Raw genomic sequence first — 23778 nt, 5'->3', positions numbered from 1 at the left:
TTAATGTATTATTACTATTTGCTTATCGGAAAAAATCATACAAAATGAAATTTACATAAAGTGTTTTCTTGTATTACCTTGTCAAAGAGATTGTCATCCCGATCATAACGTTCTACAGCAGAGCAAAGATTTATTATTGAAGTATTGTTACTCAATATTTTTATCAACTCTTCAGACTACACAGTGCCGAACGTTTCAACACACTCGATAGCGTTCGCATTTGAAACCGGCCTTGCTTTGATGACGTCAATAACGTTTTCCTTCCTGATAGTACTCGACCAGAAAGCACAGCATGAATCACGGGTTTTTAGTATATTGTCAAGCATAACATCCTAACAGCATTAGTGTGGCTTTTAGGGTGATCATGTATGAAGTGAAAAGATGTGAAGCACGAACATGGCGACGTGTGTAGTTATACTGTTATTTCTAACTGCTTTTGCTCTGAGATTAAGGTGTACTTTTGCTGACAATGAAACAAAAATATCTCAGTCTAACGGAACGCAAGAGCAAACAACACTACGTAGTGACATAACAGAAAACGTTAGCTTGGTTGGTCATGAAACAGAAGAAATTGAGGATGAAGAAGAAAGAAAACGATGGAATGCATGGGAGACGCACGTGCGCTATACCTTGTCGAATGTGACGAAAGTGCTGCGATCTGGAGATCCTTCTAGCGTGTTTACACTTGAAAGGTTCAACATAAGCCACTGTGACTTCGGAATTAACACAAGTTTTGTCGTGTGTGAGTTTATCGGAGAAGCTTGGGACTACAGACCATTAATCAGATATCACTTTCATCTCCATTTTGAAATAACTTTTAGAACTATAGCTGATAATTGTGTCAAAATAATTAACAATGTCCAAACTGAGAACAATGGAACGACAAACGCAACGGCTGAGACAAATACTGAAACAAGTGAACAAGGATTAACGCATGAAGCTCATTGTCTTCTCAAGCTTTGGAAAGTTCGAATGACTAAAGTCGATGGTGATAATAAGAGGAAATACCTCACATCCGAGCCTTTGGGACCCGATTTCTTTCTGTATCTGTGTCTAAGTTTAGCGCGTCTGCAATGGGAAATGGACTTTGCAGCGGAAGTGGCAGTTGGAGTGCTATTTTTGAGTTCTGCATGTCCCAATACGAACAGGTAAATGGAAACAAATTGCTAATTAAAGTTGTAGTGATTAAGAGATGTAAATTAGTGTGCGTAATTAATTAGTGGCTTAAAAGAAAACTGTAATTCATTCATTCATTCATTCGCAACATATTTAACATTCGTGTATCAAATAATGAAATATGATAATACGTTAGAACTTCTTATTAACAGTAATAAAATTATGTACTGTGTTATCTGTAACTAAGAGCGTATTCCGAATCTCAGCGCTGAGCAATCTGATGGCATCACGGTGTTCCGAATTTCACCGATGGCTTCACTGATGCTCCACCGGTGTCTCACCGGTGCCATCAGCTTGCAGAGGTGGTGGCAGTCTCCATCAGCCGCCATCAGTGAATCTGATTGGTTCTTGTATAGGGCAGGAATTAGCAGACGAATGACATCGTGCACTGTTGTGTCATGGCGGTGTGTTCTGCTTTGGTTCTGCTGTATTGTTTGTAATGAGCACAACGTAAAAACAATAAATGTTAATGGCTTATGAGCGAACATGTCAGCGGACCAGTTATTACTACCGGTTCAAGAAATAAATTGTTTATGCTCTCTTTTCTTTGAACGAGATGGCAGTACAGAAATTTCGCAAAAATTTGCTAGCGTAGCACAGGCAACAACTTATACAATCGCCATGACAGCCATCAATCCTTCCAGCAGTTTTGTTCCTAATTCGCTGCAGCGTGACGTCATTGTTGTCCACCTGTCCGGTGAGATTCGGAATACGCTGTAAGAAAACTTACGGTACTTATTTACCCTTGGGAAAAAAAAATCCAGTTTTTATCCATATTTTAAAAACTCTTTTTTTCCTGTTTACTCGACACATAATTAAGGATTTTTACACAAAATAAACCCCTAAAATATTTTTGGGAGGGCGGGGGGAGACAATTTTTTTAAAGCGAAAACTGAAGTTTGTTTTAGTCCTTGGCCCACAGTTTTTATTTTAGAACAAAATTTATTTCACTGTCTTACTCCTAAAAGAACATAGAATAAGCTGTGAAAACAGTTTTTCCCTATCTTATCCTATTAAGAAAAAATATAATTTTTTTTTTCAAAATTTCAAACATAAAAATAAAAATTTAAGATCTTGGAGCTTTAAATTAACTTTCTTAAGCAGTAGGGTACTGTTTATAGTTTGACACTTAGCTACGTTAATCAGCTTCATTTTGGTGCAAGAATGATGAAAATATCTCAATTCTAAGTGCACTTTGTGTTAACATTAATGTTGTAAAATGCTGTAAAACTGAACATGGAGAAAAATAATTTCAAGGGAAAAATTGTTCCGGGGCCGGGTATCGATCCCGGGACCTCTGGTGAACGTACCAGCGCTCTCCAAACTGAGCTACCCGGGAACTCCACCCGACACCGTCTGAACTTTTCCCTAGATTTGCATAATATATACGTCACTGTGTACGTTAACAGAAAACCACAATTCCAAGTCACACAGAGTTTGTGTGCACTCGATGTGGGTCTCTGGCGTTTCGTCAGCCCACGCGAGTTGTGTGGATAAAAAGGGAAAAGTTGAGATGGTGTTGGGTGGAGTTCCCGGGTAGCTAAGTTGGGAGAGCGCTAGTACGTTGAACCAGAGATCCCGGGATCGATACCCGGCCCCGGAACAATTTTTCCCTTGAAATTATTCAAATCTGCTTTACAGGAAGCTTCACCTGAAAGACTAATTTGCATGAGAAAAATCATCTACATCCTGAGGGTATGAAAAAAAAGTAAAATAAAAAATATACAGCTTCCTGACTGTATGAAAAATAATACAGTCAAACTCTACCGCCAAATTCGATTATTATTACACGAAAAAAAAAAAAAAAATATATATATATATATATATATATATATATATATATATATACACAATTGACAGAATGTGACGGATTGACATTCGCAGAACTGCACTTCCGGTTTAAAGAAAGACTGCTTTCGGTGAATAAAAACTCAGCTAATTAATTAACCAAACATCATAGAAACAAAACTGATATATTTTTGAAAACTAGAAAGTTCAAACTTTCAGATGACATAAAAAATAAGAAAAATAAAAAATTAAGGGTAGATGAGTACCTCAAGAAGATAATACTATACTTTTGTGACTAGTTTCGGCGTTGTGTGTGTCATTTTCGAACAGTCTAATGAATTAAATTACGGCTTATTTAATGACTATCGCAACTGCCAAGGTTATTATATCAGCGTCGCCGGTGTGCCGGAATTTTGTTCCGCAAGAGTTCTTTTAAAGGCCAATAAATCTATTGACATGAGTCTGTCGCATTTAAGCACACTTAAATGCCATCGACCTGGGCCGGGATCGAACCCGCAACCTCGGGCAAAGAAGGGCAGCACTCTACCGACTGTGCCACCCAGGCCGAACAGCCTAATGAGGCTTTACCCGTTGTTCCGGTGTCTTATCGCTTGAAGTTTTTGTGGAGGAGTAAGATATGTGTGTACCTAGTAGTGATAGTGTGTTTGTGATAGGTAGTATTGTGTCGAACAGGATGTGAATTTTGAAAGTCAATTGAATGTTGAGGATATGTTGTGTTTGCGTTGTTTTTTTGTTTATACTGTGTGTTTTTCTAGGTATTGGACATTGGGATTTAACATTGCCAAAAGAAACCTATGTATAAATATAAAGAGAGAAAATAATAACTTAATCAGTGGAAAATGTTTAGAAATTAGCAGACTTTGACAATCTGCAAACCAAAAGAACATAACGATTTGACTTAGTAATCATAAATGATATTATGCAAATCTAGCTTTCCGTTAAAGCTCCCTGTGAAACACACTTGAATAATTTGAAGGGAAAAATTGTTCCGGGGACGCTCTACCGACTGAGCTACCCAGGAACTTCAAACAACATCGTTTTAATTTTTCCCTTTATATCTACATACCTCGAATGGGCTGAAAAGACGCCAGAAACCCACATCGAGCATACAAACTCTATTTGACTTAAAAATTAAGGTTTTCTGTTAACGTATATATTATGAAAATTTAGCTTTCAGGTAAAGCTCCCTGTGAAGCAGACTTGAATAATTTCAAGGAAAAAATTGTTCCGGGGTCGGGTATCGATCCCGGGACCTTTGACTGAGTGCGCCAACTGAGCTACTAAGAAGCTTCAACCGACATCGTCTCGATTTTTTCTTTTATATCCACTTACCTCGAATGGGCTGACAAGACGCCAGGAACCCACATCGAGTGCACACAAACTCAGTTTGACTTGGAATTGTGGTTTTCTGTTAACGTACCTATAGTAACGTATATATTATGCTAATCTAGCTTTCAGGTAAAGCTTCCTGTGAAGCACACTTGAATAACTGAAAAAAAATCATAAATGATATTCTCTTGTTTTACAAATTTTCAAGGTTTGATCACATCTAAACATGACCTAGTGATTATTTCTTCATTGTTTTTATACATAGATATCTTATGGCATTATTGAATCCCTGTCCTATATCCATAAAAACACATGGTACATTTCGGATTGTTCTAGTATGTTTAGTTGTTTGATTTGAGGTTTACTGTGTAAAATTTCCATACATGTTTCTGTATTGTTGTAGTTGGATTTGGTGATATGTTCTGCGTAGATGATGCATATACCGTAGGATGATTTGGTTATGGCTCCGATGTGTTCGTTGTATCGTGTTTGAAAAGCTCTACCCGTTTGTCCGATGTAAAAGTCGTTACAACCTGAAAGGTGTTTACAAAACTAAAATTCGTTCAATCATTTATCATCAGAATTCACTGTTCTCTTAAAGTGACTGAAGATGTTGGGAATTTAGTCAATAGTTTTCCTAAAATACACTACTTAAAGTTTCATTTAAATCTTTTTTGTTTTCGAAAAGTAGGCTCAAGCAAAATTGTATTTATCTTTTCTGTACGAAATATTAAAAAAAAAAAAAATTAACCCTTCGAAATTAATGCCATGATACGGTTCATCTTATATATGGACTTACTTACTTACTGGCTTTTAAGGAACCCGAAGGTTCATTGCCCCCCTCACATAAGCCCGCCATCGGTCCCTATCCTGAGCAAGATTAATCCAGTCTCTATCATCATATGTCACCTCCCTAAAATCCATTTTAATATTATCTTCCCATCTACGTCTCGCCTCCCTAAAGGTCTTTTTCCCTTCGGCCTCCCAACTAACACTCTATATTCATTTCTGGATTCGCCCATACGTGCTACATGCCCTGCCCATCTCAAACGTCTGGATTTAATGTTCCTAATTATGTCAGGTGAAGAATACAATGCGTGCAGTTCTGTGTTGTGTAACTTTCTCCATTCTCCTGTAACTTCATCCCTCTTAGCCCCAAATATTTTCCTAAGCACCTTATTCTCAAACACCCTTAACCTATGTTCCTTTCTCAAAGTGAGAGTCCAAGTTTCACAACCATATAGAACAACCGGTAATATAACTGTTTTATAAATTCTAACTTTCAGATTTTTGACAGCAGACTGGATGATAAACGTTTCTCAACCGAATAATAACAGGCATTTCCCATATTTATTCTGTGTTTAATTTCTTCCCGAGTATCATTTATATTTGTTACTGTTGCTCCCAGATATTTGAACTTCTCCACCTCTTCAAAAGATAAATTTCCAATTTTTATATTTCCATTTCGTACAATATTCTCGTCACGAGACATAATCATATACTTTGTCTTTTCGGGATTTACTTCCAAACCTATCTCTTTACTTGCTTCCAGTAAAATTCCCGTGTTTTCCCTAATCGTTTGTGGATTTTCTCCTAACATATTCACGTCATCCGCATAGATAAGCAGCTGATGTAAGCCGTTCTTTTCCAAACCCTCTCTCTTATCCTGGACTTTCTTAATAGCATACTCTAGAGCAAAGTTAAAAAGTAAAGGTGATAGTGCATCTCCTTGCTTTAGCCCACAGTGAATTGGAAACGCATCTGACAGAAACTGACCTATACGATCTCTGCTGTACGTGTCACTGAGACACATTTTAATTAATCGAACTAGTTTCTCGGGAATACCAAATTCAATAAGAATGTCATATAATACTTCCCTCTTAACCGAGTCATATGCCTTTTTGAAATCTATGAATAACTGATGCACTGTACGCTTATACTCCCATTTTTTTCTCCATTATCTGTCGAATGCAAAATATCTGGTCAATAGTTGATCTATTACGCCTAAAACCACGCTGATGATCCCCGATAACTTCATCTAGATATGGAGTTAACCTTCTCAAAATTTTGTACGACGTCAACAAAAGTGATATTCCTCGAAAGTTACTACAGTTAGTCTTGTCCCCCTTCTTAAAGATAGGTACGATTATGGACTCCTTCCATTGATCTGGTACAATTTCCTTTTCCCAAATAGCAAGTACAAGCTTATAAATATCCTTATATATGGACTAATCAAAATATTATTATGCTTCTTTAATGTGGCAGGAATCAATTGACTTGTGTCCAGCGAGTGGAGTTCATCAATTTCCCCGGAATCTTAGGCTATGCAAAAAGGCAAATAGCTTACTACGAAGTGTTCTGGGATGTGTTCCGATCAATCGCAGTCGACACATTGGGAGGACACAATGCTAGTCTCAACATGCTGTGTTTGAGTGACATCGCCATCGACACATATGTAGCGCCTTTCTTAAATGGAACTGAACTGTCTTCACTCAGCATCACTGGCCACAAGAACTGGACGACCGTAAAGGGAATCATGGAGAATCTGCCGCACCTCAAGTATCTCGATCTATCGAACAACAACTTAATGTATATTGATACAAGTAAGTGGAATAACTATATTACAGAATACATTGTCATGTTCGTCTTCTTCTTCCTTGGCGCTACAGTCCAAATTGAACCCTGGCCTCCTCAATCCTTCGCCTCCATTCCCTCTGATCCTTGCCCTTGTTTTCCAACTTCCCATACCTAACAGGTTCCTTGCATCCTCTCGCACTGCGTCCTCCCATCTATTCCTCCGTCTTCCTCTACCTCTCTTCCCCCAAATTTTATGTTCCAATGCTTTTCTTGGAACCCTTTCTTCCTCCATCCTAACGACATGCCCAGCCCACTGGAGTCACTTTAATGAATACAGATAGTTTAACTTCTTTGTATAACTCATAGATTTCTTTATTAAATCTTATACTCCATTCTCCATTTTCTTGCTTTGGCCCATATATTCTCCTTAATATTTTCCTCTCAAAAGCATCCAATTTTCCTTCTAATCTTTTTGTGAAATAATAAGTCGAATAATTGTTTGGTATAATCTTACCTTGTTATTTCTGTGAATCATTCTGGACTTTATTAAGTATGTATGTATTTATTCACACTGCAGTGGGTATATACCCGGTGGCAGTGGTAACTAATTACACTCAATAATGACAATAATAAACTTATTAATTAAAAATACAATTAATAATAATACTAATAATTAATACTAACAATAATTAATAATAATAATAACAACAACAACAGGGAATATACTAAATTAAATGAAACGATCACTTAAAATAACGTTTGAAATAAATCTAATTTGTATCTTAAAACTAAGATCGATCTAAAACCCACGAGAATATGTTCATATCTGCACAAGTACCTTTCAAATAATTACACTCATTTCGCTGTCAACTCACTCACTGCAATTGAACTACGACACATTTCACTGATTCTATCCTGATTTCACTAACACTTCAAAAACATTTCACTGTTCAAATACTATGCACTGCCACTATAAACTATAAAGCTTCACTGACAGGAACACGTTTCACTTACACAGCACACTTCACTGACACGACATACTTCTTCACTGATACAACACATTTCACTGACACAACATAATTCTTCACTGATACAACACTTCAATAACAACATATCATTTACACCCTTTAAATACTGTGTATAATTACCGTCTATTAGTAAGGTCCTTAAGCCTATTTTTAAATACATTTTTGGTTGTTGGTAAAGCCTTCAGTAAGTCTGCAGGTAAAGCATTCCAGTCCCTGATAGTACGATTGAGAAAAGAAAACTTTCCAGTGTCCGTCCTCTGCCTTCTTTCCCTCAATTTATATGAGTGGTCGTTCCTTGAAGAGTAATTTGGCGGCTGCAACCTATTTTTTATTTCTCTCCAGGCAGGCTCACCTCTGTATGTTTTGAACAGTGCGCATAATCGAATTCGCGTTCTTCTGTCCGTGAGTGTGTCCCATTTTAATGGTGAATTTTTCCGACAACACTTAAGAGCCCGTTTTTTAATCTTTTCCAGTGTCTTAATATGTTCTAATCTGTAAGGATCCCAACATGCAGCATCATATTCCATTACTGGACGTACTAGTGATTTATATGTAATCTCTTTGGATTTATCAGAACCTTTTCTTAGTACCCTCATCACAAAGTGTAACGCTCTCCATGCTTTTCCCGCTGTGTCTGTAACGTGTTCCTCCCAGCCGAGATCGCTGCTAAATGTTATTCCGAGGTATTTACGTTTGTTAACTTCCGGAATGGTTTCACCCCCTAACGTATACGATGCCACTATTTTATTTCTTTTCCTTGTAAAGCTGATGCTATAATATGCCCTGTTTGCCTAAAGAATCCTTCTATTTATTTCATCATTCTCATCATTTGTTGAATTAATTATTGAACCCAGATATGTAAAATTTTAACCATTTCAATATTATGGTCTTCTAAATTTATTTCTTCCGTATCTTCATTCCGTTTCCGTGTAGCTACTCTCATGCCCTTTGTTTTTTCTTTATTAATACACAATCATATTTCCCTAGCATTTACTGTTAAATCCTCGTAAACATCATTAAGTTTTTGTTCCGATCGTACCATGATATTGACATCATCTGCTATTATTTGTGTAGATCTATACATCAGTGATGAGTTCATTGGTAGTAATACTTGTACTTTCCGAATAACATATTCTAATGCTAAATTGAAAAGCAATGGCGCCAGTCCATTCCCTTGCTTTAAGCCTTCTTTAATTTCAAAAGTTTCCGTTAAATCTCCTTGGATTTTAACCTGTGCTATTGTATACATTGTCATGTTACCTAACATTAAATTAATATTAGATGGCGCTAGTGTCTGCTCTTAAAATTTTGTTGAAATATCTTATAGGTAGTAGTGACAGATTGCCATTCATTTATAATTTTCTACCCAAGCGGAGGTTCTTCACTGCAAATCCAGCATTCTCCATTCTTCCTCTTTGCCATCTTTCTCTCCGTCTCCGCATACGATCCATGCAGTGCTGCCATGGTATTTTTTTTCTTGGCCATACGCCCTACCCCTTGTTTTCTCCCCTTAAAATATTTTCCTCTCCTCTCTCCATCTCTCCGACTGTCTTTAATGATTTTTTTTTAATATTAAAGAAGAAGAAAAGAAATTGTTTTGCTTTACATTTTAATTGTATACTTGGTCAAAATGAAAGTGGCTGACGTCTGAAAGACTAAGTTCGAATCGGGTATCTCCATGAGCGCTCGGGATAGCCAGGCTTTGTTCAAAAGGCCTATTCTTCTAGTAGTTATAATGGGGAACACAGCTATTAATCACTAAAATCTTCCGAGAAAATAATTCATATACGAGATTTAAAACAGACAGATCGTTCAGTGTGTTTTAACAGTGAATACTGTAACACAAACACTATATACTGTATAACAGGTCCTCAAGTGGAGTACAACCATTGCTCGTTACAATGCCATTCTGACTGCAGTAAAACTCATAGCGTAGTTTGTAGAGCGATAGCTAAGCGTTCGTGAGGTTGCAAGTTCAAATCTTCGTGGAGTTACGAAACTTTTTTCATTTTGTTGTCTTTTAAATGCATCAGTGAAAATATAACAGGTATTAGTCATTTTTTTATCCTTAGAATAATTTTCGCTTTATTATTTTTTTCGTGTTAATAGAAACTTTTGACGCTAGATGGAAATAACACTAAAGATGACAATATTAGGGGCTTTCATATTAAAATGCTGTGTTAATTATTTTATTAATCCCTGCTGCTTTGCACTCTATTGCCTAAATAACATTCAGTAAATATGTTGATGGTTAAATAATTGGCAATAATTAATTTGCAAGTTGTGCTACAAGAAATATGATTATTATACTAATCTACATCCGTGATCATCAGGGCCTAAACGTAGTAATTGTAAACAAGAAGAAAAACTATAATTCTGATGACAAAATATATCCTGATTTCCTGGAATTATAGCCACAAATTTTCACCAATTTTGTAATTATCTGTAAATAACATGAATTAACATAAGCAAAATTATTTGATTATATTACACTAGAAGGAGTTGTAAAAAATTAAAAGAAAGGACAAAATAAAAAATTCACTACGGAGATTCGAAGCATGCTGTGGAGGTAGCCCAAATCAGCGCCTTGTATTATGGAGTTAACTAAAGCGGCGCACGGAGGTTTACGAAGTGAACTGCGCGCTCACCCAAAGAGACTTAGAAAATTTTCGCTGCTCAAGAGACCGGCCACTTTATTTTGACCAAGTGTACAACAAGCTAGATTTAAAGAATACACCATGTAGCCCCACCGTATATGCACACTTGTCTCGATGAATCTTGGGCAGGGGCGGTTATTCAGGTGAAGTAGGTGAAGTACCATTTCACCTAGTTATGTGTAAAACACAATTTTATCTCGTATTAATAATTAATTCTAGTTATTACCGGTATCGTATTTCTAAAAAAAAAAAAAAAGTTTTCTTTTCAGTCGTTATGAACAGTGTTTACTTGTAACCGTTCGCAGAATAGAATGATGTCAACTGTTACGAGCGCCGAGCGGTGTCTATTGGAACTTACAATACTGTAGAAGTGAAATTATTTGGGTTCCCATTCTCATACAGCACATGGTTTCCATGGTAACGTGACGTCACGCACTAAAGAAAGATTGTATACTTGGCTCGGAAACATGACGGCCTCTCTTCTTGGAATTGGTAATCCCTCATAAACCCCCATCCTCTATTCAACCCCTAGCCGCGTGGCAGAAATACAATAGATCCCAGCATTGCCAAATCTAACAGTCATTGCCTCTACCTGATGGCTTTCACCCGTTCTCAGTGTCTTTGTCGACGTGTTGTTTTATACCGTTATGCGCCTCAATATGTCTAATTTATTCCGGCCATGATTAATGAGTGTTGGAGCAGATGATCCGCAGCTAGGCCTTCTGATACACCTGAAGATCACGACAAGAACAACAAATAACACCGTCGAAGAAAACAGAATATCTTATTTGCAGAGGAGCGTAGCTAAGAAAACAAAGTGTTAAAATTGTGTCTAACGTTAGAAATTCTATCCATAGTTCAGGCAGTTTAATAAGTATACATCTTAATCACTTAACATCGGACGCAACCGGCGGAGTTGGATATATGGGCATAGAAATTAAGAATTAACGGTTCACCAGCTAAAGAGAAAATAAACAAATTAAAACAGAATTCGGTAAGATAGACGATTTTATACGTGATTTACTTCGCCGAACAGTATGTGAACAGTACGCGAAAGAGATATCGCCAACAACAACACCGTCCTTAGCAACCTAAATATGACATTATTCACAACAATGCTTAAAAGTTTTCTAACTTACAGCAGTGAATTAAATGTTTTTAAATCACTCTCTACATGACAACCAACATATTAGCATTAATTAAAATGAATGTAAATGAACTTCTTCGCCAACACATTACAAAGAAAAGCCCTACAATTTAAAATTAAATTTACATACCAGTAATGAATAAAATATTGTATAGCACACTAGAGTAAACAGATTTTATGCGTTCGTGGAAATTATCACCCAAGGCGAAGCTGATAAAATCTAACTTTACTCTTTTGTACTATAAATTCTATAACTATTCAATGATCACAATTTCAGAAATTTTACCAGCGCAACATTCTTAATTAAGTATAAAATTCTGGAATTTCAATAACATGAGAATTTAACACTTATTATAGAAGTCTGCATTTTTTTGTTTATTTAGGCAAAACATGTTAGTGAAAATATAAATATAAAGTGTTTTAAAAATAAGTTTGTTCATTTTTATACCAATTTTGTTTTAGTAATTATAAATTAAGGTATATTTACAAAGATAATATAGTCTCGCTGAAAATCGCGGTTTCACGGAACACAGTTTGAAAAACGTTCGCAAATCACAATGACTTCAAGAATTGGCAACTCGGCTAAGGGTTTATCCCTTGCGCGTGCCTGCAGTTAACTGGTGAGGGGGATGAGGGAAGGTCGTCATGTTTTCGTGCGAAGTATATGAGTGAAGTATTACCGCAGCAGAACTTCGACTACGCACGGTCATGCAAGAGAAGAAGGCGGAAATAGAAAGTGAATTCTATGGAACGGACGCGATGATCAACCGCAACTGGACAGGGCCGAACAACAAATTACGAAGCGCCATAACAAGGCTAGCAGTTCACGGTTTTCACCACAAACTGTGCAGAAGATCAGAGTACCACGAACCTTCCCCCGAATGCGTGTGTAAACTGTGCAACGAAGTGTGTCCAAAATATCATTTTAGTAAATGTGTGAATAGAACGAAGTCACTGGTGGAATATAGTAAAGAGAAGTAACTCATACCAAACTAAATTGCACGTTTGTGCGCACTTCTTTCTTATTATATGAGTGAAGTGCGTTTCCGAGTCTTTCAGTTACGATGAATTTGTCAGACTTGTAGGCGGAGTAACCAGTTTGCAGATCTAACGGTACTAATAATAGAGAAGGGTTGCAGCTGGTTTCCAAGGCCTGGGGTTATTGTTTAAGGGCTGTGAAATTTTACAGTATGTACTACCTGACTCGAGAATAGTATTCTCATTCCCTGTGTCTTAGCAGTCACTCCTGCAGTGGTAAATTAGCTGGCTCTATGTTATTTTATCAGGAATACACCAGACGTACATTAGCAAAGTTTAAAAGTTGTTTTCCGCGGCGTGTATTATTTCTTCTCATGAGCTCTTGTATTTGAAAGTTTAACGCGCGCGTAAATGTATACATGTAGTTTAATACTATGTGCGTACCGGTATATATTAACTTATTATTTAATGTGTTTAGAGTGTACTAGTGATAAGTGTATATAGTGTATTAATCCTACATCCAAGTGTGTATTACATGTTTAATCAAATACGAGTACTTAGGTACCAGTACATAGAAAATGTTGATAAATGAGTGCGAAATATGTATCCCGAAAATGACACAGTTGTAATTTATTAGAAATGTTTTGTAGACTTAAATATGAGGATAAAAAATTCTTGATGATCTACTGTTCCACTTGTTCTTTGTTTTAAAAAGTGTTAAGAAAATAGAGAAGTTGTATAAAATAACTTTTAAAATTCTTCCGATGAAAGAAGCTTTCCTGATTGAAAATATTGAAAATTTCACTCAGAATGCTACATCACAGGAGGGACTTTCATCATTAGCCCCATAGTTTTGCATAGAATATAATGTCCATCCTCAGTTAAATCAGACATTTTATGTAGACATCAACGACAGGTTTGCTGCTTTAAAAGATAGTAGGATTGACTTGGTATGTAAGAAATTGGTTGAGTCTTGAAATAAATTGGTTTTCCTGTTTGCACGTGTTCTAGAACTATTAAAATTGTAGCCTACGTAGTTTACGATTAGTAGGCCTACTCATTATATTGGTAAAACTGTTGATGCATTTGTTTATGTGAACAGCACTTCACCTATTTTTTTGACGGCGAGCCGCTACTGATCTTGGGGTGTGTATTTGCAGCACTTCTTGTTTTTCAACCATCATTTTATATAATTCTGGATTCCAGTGCTGCAGAGGTGGACAATTTTTGTTTATGAATATCAAACAAAATACATTAGGAACACCAAGAGATGATCTCAGATCTGTACAGATCTCCGCGTACAAAACTTAGGCACCCATATGCTGTATGGCTCCGTATAGACAAAATTTTCTTTCCCCATACGATTAATAAAAAAAAAAAAAATTGTAGGCTGTCATACGATGTATGGCCCCGTATGGCCTCCATGACAGCACTGGATCCATGTATCTTAATGTTGTCTGTCATCTGGTATTTTCTTCTGCTCCGAAGTTTCTCCCCGTTAACCATTCCTTCCAGTGTATCCTTCTTTTTAACCAGTGACAGTCAATTTCTTTTTATATTCCTGATCAGTTTCAACATTATTCTTTCTTCACACACTCTTCCTAGCACAGCTCCATTTCTTAGTTTGTTTATCCGTTTCACACGCTCTATTCTCCACCATGTTCACATTTTAAATACTTTCACTCGTTTCTCTTCAATTAAACGTAATGCCAATGTTCCTGCCCACTTACAATGCCACACTCCACACAAAGCACTTCACTAAAATATCTTCCTTAATTCTTTTTTCAAAGGTCCTTTTCCTATTAAAGCTCCTTTGCCATTGCTATCCTCCTTTTGATTCTTGGCAGAAGCTCTTGTTATTTCTTACAGTAAACCGCAAGAATTTGAAGCTGTCCACTTGTTTCACTGCCTCATTTCTAATTCTCAACCATGGTCTTTGTTGTGTTTGCATTTAAAAGTATCCTCATCCTATACTTCTTACAGCTGTCACTTATCTCCAGTAGCATATCCCTTAGTATCATCTCCACTTCTGCTAACAACGCCATGTTATCAGCAAATTTTATGCACTTTATTCTTCTTCCTCCTACTATTACCCATCCCATGTCTTGAAAACAATTCACCACTAAATCTTCTAATAGATACGATGAAAGAGTAATGGAAAGGAAACAAATTCTCCCCGGTACCGGGATTTGAATCCGGGTTTTCAGCTCTACGTTCTGATGCTTTATCCACTAAGCCACACCGGATACCCATCCCGGTGTCGGACAGAATCGTCTCAGTTTGAGTTCCAACTCTTGGGTTCCCTCTAGTGCCGCCCTCTGCACTACGTCTGACTGTCCGACAACTGGATGGGTATCCGGTGTGGCTTAATGGATAAAGCATCAGCACGTAGAGCTGAAAACCCGGGTTCAAATCCCGGTGCCGGAGAGAATTTTTCTCCGTTCCATTACTCTTTCATCGTATGATGACGCAGAATATCTGCATGGAAATATCATATGTACTTCGGTACATTAAAATAATATATTATACTTTCAATAGATCTTCAACAGAATAGGTGATAAAGGGCAATCTTGTAGTACGCCTCTTCCTATTGACAAAACCACCGGCGTGGCTCAGTCGGTTAAGGTGCTTGCCTCCCGGTCTGAAGTTGCGCTCGGGCGCGGGTTTGATCCCCGCTTAGGCTGATTACATGGTTGGGTTTTTTCCGAGGTTTTCCCCAACCGTAAGGTGAATGCCAGATAATCTATGGCGAATCCTCGGCCTCATCTCGTCAAATACCATCTCGCTATCATCAATCTCATCGACGCTAAATAACCTAGTAGTTGATACAGCGTCGTTAAATAACCAACTGAAATAAAAAAATAAATCCTATTGACAAGACTTCATAAATTCCAGATAAGAACAATGAGCGAAGCAAAAGAGTGGAGTTTTACCTACCCCCGCATCATCGTACTAAGTCATGTGTAGCCTATTCCCCTATGGTTGGGAATGACGTAGCTAGAAATTACCTCTCACATTTTTACGAGACAATAGTTACCGATAAATATAGTAATTTAAATAGAAGTGAAAAGTTAAAATCATGATCTGAGATTTGTGATATGTCCAAAACACAGACAATGTTTATTAGGTATACATTTATTCTAAAATACGTAGGTATAATTAATACTATTATTTAAAGTAGGAGGAGGAGTTGTATTCCATGCAACTAGACCTTGCCTGACAACTATACCATATCATAATATAAAAACAATGCCGATCCTTGTAGGCTTGCTCCTTAATAACTCCACATAGATATTCCTCCTGTATGTGTCTAATGAATAAAAATGCATTGAACATATCACATATTCAATGAACAGAAAGGTGCAGATCAGCGTCTGTGTTGTAATCGAGATGTGTTGATTCTTGCCAAACGTACTGCAAGTTCAGTGAATCAATTGTACGAGGTTTGCATTCAATTACAGGGCAAACTATAAATATTTAGAATGAATGAATAAATAAATGAATGAACAAAAAATGAATAAATAAATGAATAAATAAATGAATGAACGAACAAAAAGTGAATGAATAAATGAATAAAAAATGAATAAATGAATAAATTATTAAATAATTAATGAATAAATAACTGGATGAATAAATAAATAAATAAATAAATAAATAAATAAATAACCAATAAATGAATAAATAAATAACTAAATAGGTCTAAATACATATATAAATAATCGATAAATACCTAGATAATCATGAATGAGTGAGAGAGTGAATGAGTGCACGGATAAATAAGTAAATAAGTAAGCGAACAAACGTACAAAAAAACAACAAACAGACAAACGGATAGGTCAATAGGTAAATAGATAAAGAGATAAATAGATACATAAATAGGTCTAAATACATAATAGTACATTATGCAACCAGCCTATAATGGCAGTAATTAAGACGCGAGTATGTTTATGAAACGAGCGCAAGCGAGTTTCATAATTTTCATACCAGCCTCTTAATTACCATTACAGGCAAGTTTCATACGACTTTTTATGCTCGACCATATTTCTAATTTGAAATTATTCATAAGTATTCATGTATCCTTATCTAACTGGGGAGCGGAACTGACCTTGTGCAATAACTCGTAAATTGTGAGATGTGCGCAGGCGAAAGTATTGATTTTTTCCGAGAAACAAATGTCATTGACCTTGATATAATGTAGAGAGTAAAATAAACATTAATCTTGATATAACCTTGAAATTGATTTAGACATTGAAAAACGAGATGACAAATTGAATTTATTTGAATATTATTTACAATTAACGCTAATTATTATAGTAACAGAACATAACCTTCTGCGACATTATTGGATTTCCAGCCTCCGTGACGTTTTGCTAGCTGTCTTTCGATTGCATATCCCAGAATAATCGATACTTGCGCTTTCATATTGCTACAATGGTGATTTCTGATTGGTGGAACACCTGAACTTTAATGGATAGGTGTACTTTAATGAGGTCCATTAAAGGGCTGCTACCAGGTGTATAATTACTACATTTCGGCATGGTCGAGCATAAATAAATAATCGATAAATACCTAGATAACAGGGCTAACGGCTTCGAGGTGGGTACCTGGTTCTAATGAAGTGCACAGGTAGCAATACAAAACATGGGGGCACGAGATAGTTTCTCTGCCTGCCATAATAAATTCACTTCAATTAACTTCCCCAATGTAAAAAAAAGCCTAGATAAACATGAATCAGTGAGGGAGTGAATGAGTGCACGATTAAATAAGTAGGTAAGTAAGTAAGCGAACAAACGTACAAAAAACAACAAACAAACAAACAAACAAACAAACAAACAGACAAACGGATAGGTCAATAGGTGCAGTAAATAGATAAAGAGGTAGATAGATAAATATGACATAAATAAATAAGCAAATAAATAAATAAATAGACAGACAGATCGTTCGTCCACGGACAGACAAATATGTTTACTGAGTTTGGCTTGTGCCTAGAGACAATCAAACTAAGTCAAAATAACACGTTCTTGAGCATAACTTTAAAATCAGTAATTTTATAATATGGATGAGTGGTAAAACATTTTTAATATATAATCTTAAAATGTCTCATATCCAAAATTTTAACATCATTAGACAACATGTTGCAAAATTTGATACTTTGTTTCAAAAATAGATAATTTGTTTTTTCAAGTCTTATCAATGGTAACTGAATATCATTATAATGTCTGGTAGCGTGGCCATGATATTCTTTGCGCAAAGGAAGCGGAGATTAATTTCTTTTAACATATAACAAGCGCAAAATATGCAAAGTGTCATAATTTGAAATCTAATAAACAGTGGTGTGCAGTGTGCTACTTCATTATTACCCGATAAAATTCTAACAGCATTCTTTTGTAATATAAAAAGGACAATATCTTGATATGAGCAACAAATGTAACGACATTAATTTAAAAATCAGATCGAATTTCTTCCTACAACCGATTTTGTTAACATTATGTATTAGTCGTAGTGACATAAATGAGATCGAAATCTTAAAAAATTTCAACTCAATAAACAATTCAGGCGCTATATAAACATTATTAGTCGCCATGGCTACCAGCGCCCAGAATTTGTCTACCTCTGATTTTTACAATAAGTAAAACGCATCTAAATACTGTAGTTTAGATCTAATTAAAGTTTGGAATTAACAAATTAAAAAATATAAATGTCAGCACAAACTTAAAATAAAACAAATTACGAGTGCGTGCTTTATGAATATCTAGGCATACACATTACAATCAGTGACTGTAAACATTTTAAGTATTTCAAATGAAACATTTTTCCTTCTTTCTGATAAAATATATTTCGTTTTTTTTTCCTAATGACGTTCTCGCTATCAAATTCTTCTATTGGGGCACTCAATTCCAACCGTATAGCTTTGTTTTGTTTTCGTATGTTCACTGAACAGCAGACCTGAATTAAGTAGCGTTTAGGCGCGTCTCCACTATTAAACATTTAACAACAACATGTTAAATATAACATGTTGAATTTAACATGTATATGGACATTTCAAGTCTCAATTGACTTAACATGTTAACTAAGTAATGTTGAATTTAATACTTTTAACATGTTTGCGGGTTTTACAGCAGAAATGGAAAATTTGTCAAGTCAATTCATTTGCTCGTGCGGCGTCGGTACAGTTCGGCAAAGTTCGTACAATTTCCATAGCAAACAACTATAAGTTCCGATTTTGTAGTGCGTATCTTGATCATTTTTATACTATCATTGGTCCTTGGTGTTAGCTGTAAGTTGTTCGAAGTAATGGAGTGGACGAAAGAAAATGCATTAGAATAAAATTAATGCACTGATGGAAAGGCTTTGTTTGTGGGATGTCTGCAAAAGAATACACGGGCAAAACTAAGAAGGCTGACTGTTTTAGAGAACTGGAATTATTATTTAATTGTTCTCGAGAATACAATAGAGAGTTTTCGCACTCTCGTCGTACGCTAAACGTTAATGCTATGTTGACGTCAGTAATGGTCGTATTTGGTGATGTAAGTTAACGTTCGCAAAACTTGGGAAAGAATAATTATACGATATTACCCACTCCTTTAACATCTATCATGTCGTAGGTCCTATGATAATCAATCGCGCTGTAATTTTTTTAATTGAGATGAAATGGCTGCTCTTAAATTGTGTATTTCTTTGATGTAACAGGAAGTATTTTTGCAGCACTATATTAAAATCGTGTTCTGACATTCTCAGCAAGTTTTTGAATCCAAATCGATTCTGTATTCAACTTTAAGCTTGTTTAGAATGTATCCTGCAAAGTGTCTTTTACTAAGATATTGCCGCACCCACATTCTCATTTCCTTCGTTTTCAAAGCCTTGTAACAAGCAATAGAGGCAATTACAAAAGTCAGATCATCATCTGAGTCCATTGTCCAAGGTTTGAAAATAAATCACTACCTATCTATATTAAAATCTCATAGATTGTTTATGGTGGACTACGCAAAGAAAGTAAAGTTTAACATATTTAACAGTGCGGACAAAGTGTTAAATGAAATTAGCATTAACATGTTCAATCAACATGTTGGGATGTTAACGGTAAACAATTTAACATTTAACATGTTGTTGTTAAATGTTTAATAGTGGAGACGCACCTTTAGATGCCGACAAGCTTTACTCCATACATACCTACATTGTTGCGGGTTTCTTTGAGGAGGTAACGAGACGCAGGATTCTAGTCATAATATTATAAATGCTACTGCCATATGCTTGTTTAAAATCTAAAAACAAAATATATAACTCATGTTGTACTTGACCCTAAATTATTGTTCTGTTTCAGGCAACTTCCAAGAAGCACCAAATATTGAAGATCTCAGTCTTTCTTCCACCAAGATCCAAATGATTCCAGAAGGGATATCTCTTCTCCCTAATCTTAAACGTCTTGATTTATCTGGAAATATTCTCAACTACAGCCAATTGCAATTTAGCAATATTCTCCACAATTTGACAAATTTAACCTGGCTTTCATTTTCCCATACAAATCTGAAAAGCTTGGAATACCTTCATCACCTTTTACTTGGAGGAAATAATTCTGTGTCACATATCCGTTTGCAACACCTTGATATAAGTAACTGTGGAATTTCGGATTTGGGCGACGAAAAGATCTTTCGAGAACAACTTTCACTTCGAAACATAAATTTATCGGGAAATAATATGAAACTTATACCGCCTAAATTATTTGTTGGATTTCCAGAATTAAGATATATAAACCTCTCACATCTGAATCTCAGAGAAGGACCTAATCTTGAACTCGGGCTGAAGAAAGTTCTGCAATATATTGATCTTTCTTACAATAAACTCAGGTATCCTGGCGATATTTTGTCGTCGGGAACAGTTTCTGAATTGGATCTTTCACACAACTCTATAAAAAGTTGGTCTGACCCGTTTGTGTTTGCAAAACATGACATTTCTTCAAAATACAATGAATCCACTACGGTGTATCATACATGGGTTGACAACTTAAATTTATCATACAATTTAATGCCGACAATTACAAAGACCATGGGGGCCTCCATGAAGCCCTTAGCAAGCGTTGATTTGGGGAAAAATCCTTTTCAATGTATGGATTGTCATGTGGAAGAGTTCAAAATCTGGTTTCAGAATTTGCAAAAGGAGTCAGGAGTTGTGGAAATACTCCTGCTTAGAGAGAAAGGCATTCCAATGTGTATGAGGTCTGACAGTTTGTCTTTAAACACAATTTTGGACGCCTATTTGCCGGATACATGCTTCAATCGAGTAATTAACTATTGGGTTGTGGCAGGTATCATTGCTGTTTCATTTCTTGTGCTTGGTGTGGTGTTTTATTTAGTTTATCGCAGGTTTAAATTTGAGATTTCATATATCATGTTCCTGTTGAAGCAGAAGAAGAAACGAGATTCAGTGGAAAATAACGAAGATTTCGAGTATGACGCCTTCGTTTCTTACAGGTAGGCTTAATGAATTTATGACAACATTTTTTAACAGGAGGGAAAGCTATAGTAGCTTATTGAAGAGAGATTTTGATTTGGCTTTTTTGACGCTTCAAAGTTTGGATTAGACGTCTTGCTGGATGGTAATATGAGAACGTGATCCATTTCTTTTAGGAAATGTGTCATTCAATTCACAGACATATTCCATATAATAATAATAATAATAATAATAATAATAATAATAATAATAATAATAGTAGTAGTAGTAGTAGTAGCAGTAGTAGTAAACCCTTTTAGTATAAATTCTTTTCTTCTTGTTATTTCTCAAAATTAATTCAAGCCACCGGCGTTGCTCAGTCAGTTAAGGCACTTGTCTGCCGGTCTGAAGTTGCGCTTGGGTGCGGGTTCGATTCCCGCTTGGGCTGATTACCTGGTTGGGTTTTTTCCGAGGTTTTCCCCAACCGTAAGTTGAATGCCAGGTAATCTGTGGCGAATCATCGGCCCATCGACGCTAAATAACCTAGTAGTTGATACAGCATCGTTAAATAACTAACTAAAAATTAATTCTTCATACTCTTCTTCAGAATCAGAATCAAATGACAATACAGAGTAGCCCAAAAAATGTATACACTATTTGTTCATCAATAACTTTGGAACAAATTGAGATAAAGTCATCATTTTCGGGGAAATTGTAGTTTAATGTTGTTAAAAGGTATCCTACTAGCAAAACTCAGTTCGGACTCCTCGTGGCGCGCATGCTATACTCCCCTGCAGTAGGCGTGAGAGCATGCTGGGAAAGGAAGCATACGTATCAGCGCGAGATAGTCATGCCCGGTGGTTTCTGCGCACTGAGTTTTCCTTGTTCGATGCCTATAGTTGGCAGTGACAGATGAGCGCGCTGGTGTATGCGAAAACAAAATGGCGGATACAAGGTTGTCGTTCGAACAACTGAAGGCGATTTTTTTGGAAGTGGTATTTTAAGTTTGAAAACATTAGCGAGGTACGGCGACAATAGCGGAGCGAGTTTCAAACAGTACCGCCGACACGTCTAACAGTTACGCGTATTCGGCACAAATTCGGAGCCAGTGGTACTGTTAAGGCTCATTCACAATGAAAATTAAACATAACGTAAGCGTTATCTTAACGTTACAGTAAAATCAATAAGTCATACCATCATTCACGATGGGAACATAAACATAACAGCAAACATACTTGGTAACCATGGAAACATAACAACAACAACAACAACGCCATTTCCTCATATTCCGTCGTATACTTCAGCGCTCCACGATTGTGTTCTGTTTGCAAATCACCTAAGCATAAGCATGAAAGTTTGGAGTTTGCAAACTTTCATGTTAACGTCTTACGTTAATGTTTATATCAATGCTTATGTGAATCATTGTGAATGATCCCATTTGGTAGCCTGGCCGCAAAGTTCTGTGTTTATGTTACGGTTGTGTTTAATTTTCATTGTGAATGGGTGATGTTAATAAAGGACGTTCCGGACGAACTGTAACAGCAACAACTGCAGCTACCTCCGCAGCAGTAACAATTTACACGTTCACCACAGAATTCTGTGAAACAGTGTGCATGTGAAACCGGAGTCAGTCGATCAAGTGTAGAGCGAATTTTGAAGACTAAGTGTACATTCCAAGACTGCTGCATGCAATGAATGAGAGCGAGCCTGATCGACGAATTGAGTATTGTGAGTGGTTTGGAAACATGGGGAGTTTGCAGAGAACATTGTCTGGTCTGACGAGACACAATTTAAACTGAATGGCACTGTAAACCGCCACAATTGCGTGTACTAGACCGCCGAAAATCCGCATGTCCATCAGGACAAAGCCGTCAGTTTACCGGGACTTAATGTGTTGTGTGGTCTGTCCTCCGGATTTGATTGGACCGTTCTTCTTTGAAGGCACAATTACCGGTATGGTATATCTCGAGATGCTTCAGATAACTTGTACCTGCTATTCGCGAGCTGTATGGAGACGACAGATTTTATCTGCAACAATATGGAGCCCCAGCCCACTACCATCGACATGTCAGGGCGTATCTGGACGAAACTCTACCCGGACGATGGATAGGTAGAAGAGGTGCTGGGGGATCCTAAAGGATATTTTTTATCGGGGGAAGCGGAATTCTCGACACCGGAACTCTCGTCATTGTACCAATTTTGTCACCCGGTGTTTTGGTCACTTCAACTTTTTGGTCACCCGATAATTTGGTCACCAGTTATGTAATAGTAACATGAGTTACAAGAGCGGTATGTTGAAGTTTTCATGTTCGAGGAAAAGTTTGAAAAAGCGAAACGTAGTTGAGCTTTTTTAATTTCCGAGAATTGAAAGAAAACATACCGCTCGTGTATCGTTCATTATTTTGTGCGAAGATCGTTTATTACAATACTGAAAGAGGAATTTCTAATTAGTTGCAATGAAATCTCCATCTTGTTTTCTGTTCAATGGCGGCAAATTTGCAAAACAAAAATATCTATCTTCAACATTGTTGCTTTAAATTGTTCTGTGTTTACTATACTCCAGCAGGCCGTGATATACGTCTGTCTTTTTTTTCCCCAGTCTATAAATGCGAACTTAAAACAAACGGCTTCCTTAATGTTACATGCATCA

The 23778-nt window shown here is 36.5% G+C and overlaps 1 protein-coding gene across 1 annotated transcript in view; it reads left to right on the top strand.

The window, feature by feature from the left end:
* The first annotated feature begins 297 nt into the window (after positions 1-297).
* The window catches only part of LOC138706573 (toll-like receptor 2), a 42322-nt gene continuing 18841 nt past the window's right edge, over positions 298-23778 (top strand). The window contains exons 1-3 of the mRNA XM_069836056.1: positions 298-1148; positions 6580-6917; positions 20023-21169. Of these exons, the coding sequence (XP_069692157.1) occupies positions 397-1148; positions 6580-6917; positions 20023-21169 (2237 nt within the window). The 5' untranslated portion in view covers positions 298-396. The remainder of the gene's footprint in view (positions 1149-6579; positions 6918-20022; positions 21170-23778) is intronic.

Source organism: Periplaneta americana, chromosome 9 (genome assembly GCF_040183065.1).
Source record: "Periplaneta americana isolate PAMFEO1 chromosome 9, P.americana_PAMFEO1_priV1, whole genome shotgun sequence".
Taxonomy (NCBI): Eukaryota; Metazoa; Arthropoda; class Insecta; order Blattodea; family Blattidae; genus Periplaneta; species Periplaneta americana.
The sequence above is the reverse complement of the archived record's forward strand: the minus strand, read 5'-3'. Positions and strand labels throughout refer to the sequence as shown.